At 41.3% G+C, this 9572-nt stretch overlaps 1 protein-coding gene across 1 annotated transcript in view; it reads left to right on the top strand.

Annotated features, from left to right (window-relative positions):
* CCDC170 (coiled-coil domain containing 170) overlaps positions 1-9572 on the top strand; it is a 119185-nt gene that overhangs the window by 47777 nt on the left and 61836 nt on the right. The window contains exon 5 of the mRNA XM_017539060.2: positions 2754-2939. Within this exon, the coding sequence (XP_017394549.1) occupies positions 2754-2939 (186 nt within the window). The remainder of the gene's footprint in view (positions 1-2753; positions 2940-9572) is intronic.

Raw genomic sequence — 9572 nt, 5'->3', positions numbered from 1 at the left:
TTTTTTTTTTTCAAATTTAGAGACAAGGTCTTGCTTTGTCACCTAGGCTGGAGTGCAGTGGTATGATCCTAGCTTACTGTGGTCTTGACTTTCTGAACTCAAGGGATCTTCCTGTCTTAGCCTCCTATGTAAGTGGGACTACAGACGTGCACCACTATGTCTGGCTAATTATTTTATTTTATGTAGAGATGGTCTCGCTATGTCATCCAGGCTGGTCTTGAATTCCTGGCCTCAAGCAATGACCCCACTTCTGCCTCCCAAAGTGCTGTGATTACAGTTGTGAGCCACCATGCACAGCACCCATGCAGCTTTTTTTTTTTTTCCTTTTTTTTAAAAATGGAGATGAGGTCTCACTAATAGCCCAGGCTGGTCTCTAACTCCTCAACTCAAGCAATTCTGCCACCTTGGCCTCCCAAAGTGCTGGGATTACAGGTATGAGCCATCACATCTGGTCCATCATGCAGCCATTTTTTTTTTTTTTTTGAGACAGAGCCTCGCTCTGTTGCCCAGGCTGGAGTGCAGTGGCCCAATCTTGGCTCACTGAGACCTCCGCCTCTCAGGTTCAAGCAATTCTCCTGTCTTAGCCTCTTGAGTAGCTAGCATTACAGGTGCATGCCACCACACCTGGCTTTTTTCTTTTGTATTTCTGTATTTTTAGTAAAGAAGGTGTTTCACCATGTTGGTCAGGCTGGTCTCGAACTCTTGACCTCATGATCTGCCTGCCTTAGTCTCCCAAAGTGCCAGGATTACAGGAGTGAGCCACCACGCCTGGTCAGGCAGCCACTTTTAAAAGTCACCTCTCAGCTGTCTACTAGTGAGCTTCCCAAATGTCCTCTCTGAAAGCTGCATGATGACTTCATTTGATTTTAGGAAGTATTCCACTTCACGAAGGGGTTTTGATAGCTGGGGACATGGGTCCACGTGATGCTCTCATGGGTGCTGGATGGCTCTCGTCCTCCTCCCTATGGCTAACCTGTGACTGGGAGCTTGGCTGTAAAAGTCCACCTGTAGTTTGAGAATTATCTTTCAAACCAAATGATGGGGAGCAGAAAAGGGAATTCAGAAGCTCCTTCTTCCATGACAGTCTTTTCTCTATCAGAGACAATCTCTAGGTGCTAATCTGGGTCTTTCTATGGCATTAATCATGCCTTTGTCTTTTCTATATTTCTAATGATTTGACTTCCAGGGTCTTGCTGACCCAGGAGAGCCTGCCCTTTCCAGCAGAGCTTTCCATGTGACCAATCCAGAGCCCACTCCCCAGCCATCTCTTACAGCTGGCTCTTACCTGCAGGCTACTGCCCCTTGCCCTAAGGCCCCTAGAGAGCTGAGGACAGTCCCTACACCCCAAGAGCCACTGAAATCATTCAACAGCCAACCCTAATTTGGCTTACTCTGCTTTGCTTATTCCTTCCAGTGGAGGCGATGATACTGCCTCTTGCTCACTTTTCTACCTGCTTCTTCTGCCTCCCGACTGCCCCTGGTGCTTTCCCATAGCCCCGTGTGGCGTGGTGGGTTCCTTCCACTTGGGAACATTGAAGAAGAAACTATCTTTTTAATGGCAATTTCTTCCTGGGATTGGTTGGCCTCAACTTACCTGAACAATAATGGAATCTATATTTCATGGCAGAGGGTAGGAATCTGGAGCTTCGGCCTCTCGGCCATGTGAGCGGGTGCCTGTCTTAAAAAGAAAGAAAAAATAATTGGCCCTGATTGGGAAGTCAGCTGTCTTGACCAAGACTGCCGCCTCATTAGGTGATCCTCAAGAACAAAATGGCTCCAGTTTCAAAACTGTTCCTTCACTTTCACATACCCTCATAAACACACGTGAACATGCGTTCCCAAGAAACCATGCATTCCCAATAATTTGTTTGCTATTCATTCCTTCATTTCACAAATATTTAATGAGTGTTTACTATATGCTAGACACTGTTCTGAGTGCTGGAGAGACAGCAGTGAATGAGACAAGACTATGTGCTCTCCTAGAGATTTCACTATCAAGGAGTAAGAATAGTGAAGAAATAAGCAAATAAATATCTTCAGTTGCCCCACATGGTGAAAAAGGTGCAATGCAGAGAAACAAATCAGGATTCAGGGATAGAGAGGGAAACAAGTCACAGGTGTTGGAGACTGTCTGATGAGCGCCCTCCTGAGGTGGGGAGTTTTGCTGGTTTTTATTTTTCCCTGGTAAATCTTATAAATGCTCCCAGTTAACAATTCCAGTGCACAACATAGTAAGCAAAAGCCCTGCTAATCTCAGTTCCCTGTGATAAACACTGAGCTGTTATTCACAATTTTCCTATGCTTATTTTAATTAGAATAATACATTTTTTAAAAAAGCATGGCCGTGTGTTCTTTGTGTTTCCTCCAGGGCTACATGGTGTCTTGACTTCATTAAGCCTGAGTAGACAAGGCTGAAGGCAAGTCCCTTGCTTCATTGCCTGTGGCAGCCTCTGTAGAGCTTCACCTGACCTGGAGTATTTAGTAGCCAGAGGTTTGCTGATGTGTGCTCCGGTGGGATGCTTTTGGCTTCATTATCCTTGCCTTGTGGCCACCTTTTGGATAATTTGAATTTGACCGCCAGGTCTAAAACAGAGTTGAGAGGCTGCCTTTGAAAATGTGATCATTAGAGTCCATGTGGGATAGTGCTCTTACATTTTTCATATGATAATGCAGCCTGTAGATTGTGAATTGCTTAGGGAAAATGTACGAAATTGTTAATTTTTATAGGACAGCTGTAATTGCTTTCTCTTCAGCTTAGAGAGCTGTGCAAGGAAAATGAATTCATGAAAGGACAAATTGTGATTCTTGAAGAGACTATAAATGTCCATGAGATGGAGGCAAAAGCTAGCAGAGAAACAATCATGAGGCTGGCTTCAGAAGTCAACAGAGAGCAGAAAAAAGCTGCCTCCTGTATTGAAGAGAAAGACAAGCTGAATCAGGTACGATGTATGAAGGATACGGGTGCGTCCAGGACCACGTTGAGGAAGCAGAAATGGAAGAACTGGGTGTCAGATAAGCGCCCTGGAAGTATTGATCACAAGTTATTTTTTATTGATTGCAATTTTACGAGCCTGCACTCAGCAGAAGGGTTGGGGGTGACATGGGACAAAGTGACTTGAACAGGTCATTGGCTATATATGTATATTTAAACATTTTAATTTTAATTAATTAATTAATTAATTTTTGAGAAGGAGTCTCACTCTGTTTCCCAGACTGGAGTGCAATGGCACAATCTTGGCTCACTGCAACCTCTGCCTCCCGGGTTCAAGCAATTCTTCTGCCTCAGCCTCCAGAGTAGCTGGGATTACAAGCACGTGCCACCGTGCCCAGCTAATTTTTTTTATTTTTAGTAGAGACAGGGTTTTCCCATGTTGGCCAGGTTGGTCTCGTACTCCTGACCTCAGGTGATCTGCCCACCTCGGCCTCCTAAATTGTTGGGATTACAGGCGTGAGCTACTGTGCGCGGACATTATTTCTTTTTAACACAAATGTTGACACACTCTGCACAGTATATTTTTCTCTTTTTATTTATTTATTTTTAACACAAATGGCAATATACTATACATTATTATCAATATAGCTATTATGAGTAATCTTATATCATTCTTCATGTGGGAGGATATAGCAGAAAGACAAAATCCAAGAAGTAGACTCATTGGGCCAAAGGACAAGGATCTTGTCATTTTGACAGGTATTGCCAAAGGGAAGTGACTGAATTCTAAACTTTTATTTACACAGTGAATTGGCTGATCTTTTCAAATGATCTGGAACCTGTTTGAGCATGGGACTTAATATTGTGTCTGTGTTTTTTTTTAACACTATATAGTCCGTTGATTATATTTTCAAATTTTGTGATAAATTTATTTGGGATTAATAACAATGATTCATTTCCAAAGGCAAAAACGAGCTAGTACAATCTGATAAAGGTACTGATAAAGGGAACCTCCCTGGGGGTGAAGGCCTACTGGTGGTCCACAGGCTAAGGAGGGGCCTGTGGAATTAGTGGGTGCAGAGGAAGGAGCTGCCTTTTTGGGAATTTCTTTGGGGACTTCCCTGTCTAGTGACATCACAGCCACACTGAGATGGGATAGGAAGTTGAAAAGCACAGTCATTATACTAATTTCTATTTTCAGCCAATTCCCTGCATCAAAAAGCCCTTCGTACCACTGGCTTTATTCTCCTGATTCATTAGATCTGTGGAAAGTGCAAACTTTATTGTTGTCAATGCCCTCGTCTTCGTTAGCTTGGGCTGCCGTAACACAGTACCATAGACTGGGTGGCTTAAACAACAGAAATGTATTTCTCACAATTCTGGGGGCTGGGAAATCCAAGATCAGGGTGCCAGCAGCATGGTCAGGTTCTGGTGAGGACTCTCGTCCTGCGTGTAGATGGCTGCCTTCTCCCTGTGTCTCCACATGTCAGAGAGAGAGTAAGCAAGCAAGCTAAGTGCCATGATGTCTCTCCTTCTAAGGGCACTAATCCCATCATGAGATCCCCACCCTCAAAACTTCATCAGAACCTTATCAACTCCTAAAGGCGCCACCCACAAATACCATTGCATTGGGGGTTAGGACTTCAAAATATGAGTTTTGGGGAAGACACAAATCGGTCAATAGTATTAGGATGGTGCAAAAGTAATTGCGGTTTTTGCAATGACTTTTAATGGGATCAACGTAATAACTTTCCAGTATTTTTCACCAATATTTTCTTTTGAAAAGTTTCAAAGATAAAGAAAGGGTGAAGGAATATGACAATGACCATCCACCCATCATCCACCCAGATGCAACAATTGTTAGCATTTTCTTTTATTTGCTTTGTTATTTTACATAAATAATATGTATTTGTTATTGTTACATAAACATATATATATATTTGCAGAGCCACTTGAAAATAAGTTGCGGACATCATATGTATTGCCTCTAACTACATCAGCATATTTATCCTAAGAATAAGGACACTGCTCTATGTAACCATAATACTATTGCTGCATCTGAAAATTTACTATAATACAGTAATGCCATCTGTGGTGGTTTTCAGCACACACATTTTTTTTTCTTAATATTCCTCCTCTTCAACCTGGTCTGGATTTATTGATTCCCTTCTAATGAATAGAATATGTCAGAAATGATGAATACCACTTTTGAGATTAGGTTATAAGAAGGCTGTGGCTTCTGTCTTAGATGAACTCTGTTGATCTCTCTGGAATCACTTGCTCTTGAGGGGAAGCCAGGGACCACCATGTTGTGATGTAGCTCTGGGGAGAGGGAGGTCAGCTACCATGTGGTGAAGATACTCAGCCGCCTCTCGGGAGGCCCATGTGGCAAGAACCTGAGACCTGTCAGCTATCATGTGAGTGAGACCAGCAGGGAATTCTTCTCTGGTCAGTCCTGGGGAGGACTGCAGCCCTGCTTAACAGCTTGACCCTAACCTTAGGAGAGCCCCTGAGCCAGAACCATAAGCAAAGTCATGCCCATAGAAACTGTGAGATAATCAATGTTTGTTGCTTTAAGCCACTAAGTTTGGTTTAGCTAATAATCATATAGTATCATTCCACATTTAAATTTCACCACCTGATACAAGAATGTCTTTTACAGCTGTTTTCTTCCCCAAATTGCGATCCTGCCTAGGTTAATTAACTGCATTTGTTGATTAGTTTCAGTATTTTTTTTTTTTTTTAAATGGAGTCTCGCTCTCTCGCCCAGGCTGGGGTGCAGGGGCACGATATAAGCTCATTGTCAATTCTGCCTCCCGGGTTCAAGTGATTCTCTTGCCTCAGCCTCTGGAGTAGTTGGGACTACAGGCATGCACCATCAAGCCCAGCTAATTTTTGTATTTTTAGTAGAGATGGGGTTTCACCATGTTGGCCAGGATGGTCTTGATCTCTTGACCTTGTAGTCCACCTGCCTCAGCCTCCCAAAGTGCTGGGATTACAGACATGAGCCACCGCACCCAACTAGTTTTTTAATAGCGTTGACATTTTGGAGAGTCCAGAGCAGTGGCTTGATTGTTTCTTCACTGTGTTGTTTAACTTGTTTCTCTATATCTTATAAACTTAAAAGTTGGATCTAGAGGCTAAACTGGATTTGGCAAGAATATTTTAAAGGTAAAGCTGTATATTTCAGATTGCATTCTATTAGAAGGCAAATGATGTTAGAGTGTTGCACTGTTGGTGACTCTATGTTCGACTACCAATGTCTTTGGTGGAAGACTACATTTTTTTCTCTTCTGCAGTTACGTTTCTGTGGAGTGATATCAGGTTATTCCTGTTCCCGGTGACTTTACCTAGTGATGTCAGCATCCACCGATTCTTGTCTGGATTAACTATTCCATTATGGGCAGCAAAGTGGTGATACTGTAATTTCATTGTTCTTACCATCTATTAGGTGGTTTTCTTCTATAAAGAAAAGCTTTCTTTATTTTCTTTGCTTTTGTTTTCAATTCCACGGACACATGGGTTTTTCTTTATTTACTGTGTTATAATCAATTATTTTCTTTCAGTGCTCCAAATTCTCCAAATTTGTCTGGCAGAAGCTCCGTCAGGATGTCCCCTGCGACCTTGTAGCATGAGTCCTTTAGTCTCTGAAGTCTTCCTTGATCTCTGACTGAAGAAATCATCGTAGGCCCTCTTGCAATATTCAGACCACTGAACTAAAACCAGCCAATTCTTTAAAGAGCTTTGGTTCCTAATACTGGGGAATGGTGCTTAGAAAGCAAAATTTATGATTCAGAAGTGCTCATTTATTGAATACTTATCATTAACACAGTCATTGTGCTAAGTGATCAGAGAGGTTATTCACTTTGCTCAAGCTCACACAGTTATTAAATGGCAAAGCTAGGATTTGAACCCAGATCATTACACTACTGTACCTTCAGCAGTAATCCTCTTTCCACATATAGTCACAGCTACATCCTACATACAAGTCTGATGCCAGAAACCATTTATTAGTCAGTGGAACAAAAACAATAAATAGCCATGCAAATGTCCTCAGTAACTTTTAATTCAATTATAGCTACTAGTTATTAAATTATCAAGATTTGAATATTAGGAGGGGAGCGGAGGGGTTAAAAAAGACTTGACTATTAGGAAGAATTTAATATTTATTTATAAAAACGCATCTCTAGAGATCAGTAGTAGGAAATAAGTAAGGAAATGTGTTGTAATAGCACATTAAAAAACCAGAACTTATTCCTCTTCTTATGTAAGTGTCTTTACTTGTAAATGACTGATGCAATGTTGTTCAGACTTTGGAAACACATTCACTTTGGGATGAACTTACTGCCAAAATAATAAAAATTGTGAAAAAAATTATATGGGCAATAAAAAAACTTGAGATCTTTAATAAAGTACTTTATTCATAGGATTGTGACTCCCAAAGATTTATTACTCAAAAATACTGTCAAGTGGTTTTACTGACACATGAAAAACCTCAGGAAGAGTCTTCATAATGCTTTCTAAAGCTCTGTTTTTGAGGTAGGAAACTTACTTTATTAGCGAAGTCCAGGATTGCAGAAGTAGAAGTAGCCACAGAGCTAGGGTGTGGTTTCTACAGAACTCAGCTTCTCTGAAGACTCTACTTCAGTTCCTTCAAGAAAATCCCACAAATAAAAATGCAGTCATTTGTCATATATATGGGAAATATATTACTTGAAAAGATTTTTAGTAGTTCCTATTGAATGATGTTTTAAAAACTACCAAAGGTTCTTTTTCTCTTGGTTATCTTGAAATAACTGACTGTTGAGGAAAGTAGTCATTTTGCCTAGGCAAGGCACACACACATTTCCTATGAATTCTAGAAGTTAAAATCAGTGAGATCAGACGCTGACTTTCATGTTGCATTTAATTCTACTAGCAATAATTAAAGCTCAAAAATAAATGGTATTCAAGTCAGGCAGGCCTGGGTTTGCGGTGACGTCCCTTATGCCTTTTGGTTTGTTGGCTTAAAGCACTTTCGGAAGCTAAGGCAAGCAGATAACTTGAGGTCAGGAGTTTGAGACCAGCCTGACCAACACAGTGAAACCCTGTCTCTGCTAAAATACATTTTTTTTTTTTTTTGAGATAGTTTCACTTTGTTGCCCAGGCTAGAGTGCAGTGGCATGGTCTCAGCTCACTGCAACCTCTGCCTCCCAGATTTAAGCAATTCTTGTGCCTCAGCCTCCCTCTAGGTGGGATTACAGGCACCTGCCCCCATGCCTGGATGATATTTTTTTGTATTTTAGTAGAGACGAGGTTTTATCATGTTGCCCAGCCTGGTCTCAAACTCCTGAGCTCAGGCAATCCCCTCATCTCAGTCTCCCAAAGTGCTAGGATTATAGGCATGAGCCACTGCGTTCAGCCTAAAAATACAAAAATTAGCCAGACGTGTGGTGGGTGCCTATAATTCCAGCTACTCAGGAGGCTGAGGCAGGAGAATCGCTTGAACCTGGGAGGCGGAGGTTGCAGTGAGCTGAGATGGCACCACGGCACTCCAGCCTGGGTGATAAAGCTAGACTCCATCTCAATGTCTCAGAGAGAGAGAGAGAGAGAGAGAGAGAGAGAGAGAGAGACTGCACAGAGTAAGCTGGACTCTTGAATTAGGCGGCTTGGGTTTTTATCCTGGCTCCGGAATCATTTGGCTATGTGATTGCAGGCACGTAGCTTGATCTCTTTGGACCTCAGTTTTTAAAACCTGTAAACAGGAAAATCAGGCTTTCTTACTATTACATTAGAATTAAATGATAAAATATACATAAAGTACTTAGGACGTGACTGGCACACTATCGGTGTTCAGTGTTTTCATTTCCCTTTCCTATTCCTAGTTATTTACTTTTACCTAGGGATAAACTAAACATGAGATTAATTAAAAGTATAGACATATGGAAATAGTTCCTGGAAGTGAGAAATGATTAGATGAGATAGATAACTAAGGACATGACAGACCTCTTTATAATTCTGGAATCATGGAGTTGGAAGTGACCTTCAGTTCATTTAGAATCTAGATATATAACTCTCTATGTGAAATAGGAATCACGTTAAAAAAAATTTCCCTGACTAGCTAATGTCCAACCTTTCCTTTGACTCTTCTAGAAATGAGGAACTCACTACTTTACAAGGAGGTCCATCTCATCTTTGTGAAGCTGTACTTGTTTGACAGTTCTGCATTGTGGCAAGTGAGGATTAGAGTTTCTTATAATTCAACTCCTCATCCTGGTACTAACTGGTGAAACTTCACTGAATAAATGAAAATCCTTGTTTTCATAGCCACCCTTCAAGTGGTTAAGGACATTTATTATGGATTTCTAAGTCTCTTCTTCTGGCTAAACAGCCTTAGATCTTGCAAACTTTTCTTACTTGAAAACTGCTTCTTATTGTCTGTGAGGTTGGAAGAGTTCCAGTCTCTGGGTGAGGAATTAAAATGAAAATAAACACCAAATAATATCTGCTCATGTTATAAAAAATTAAAGCTGGGCTGGGGATGGTGGCTCATGCCTGTAATTTCAACACTTTGGGAGGCTGAGGCTGGAGGCTCTCTTGAGGGCAGGAGTTCAAGGCCAGCCTGTGCAACATAATGAGATCCCCATCTCTACAAAAAAAA

This window comes from Cebus imitator, unplaced genomic scaffold (assembly GCF_001604975.1).
Source record: "Cebus imitator isolate Cc_AM_T3 unplaced genomic scaffold, Cebus_imitator-1.0 Scaffold6, whole genome shotgun sequence".
Lineage (NCBI taxonomy): Eukaryota > Metazoa > Chordata > Mammalia > Primates > Cebidae > Cebus > Cebus imitator.
The sequence above is the reverse complement of the archived record's forward strand: the minus strand, read 5'-3'. Positions and strand labels throughout refer to the sequence as shown.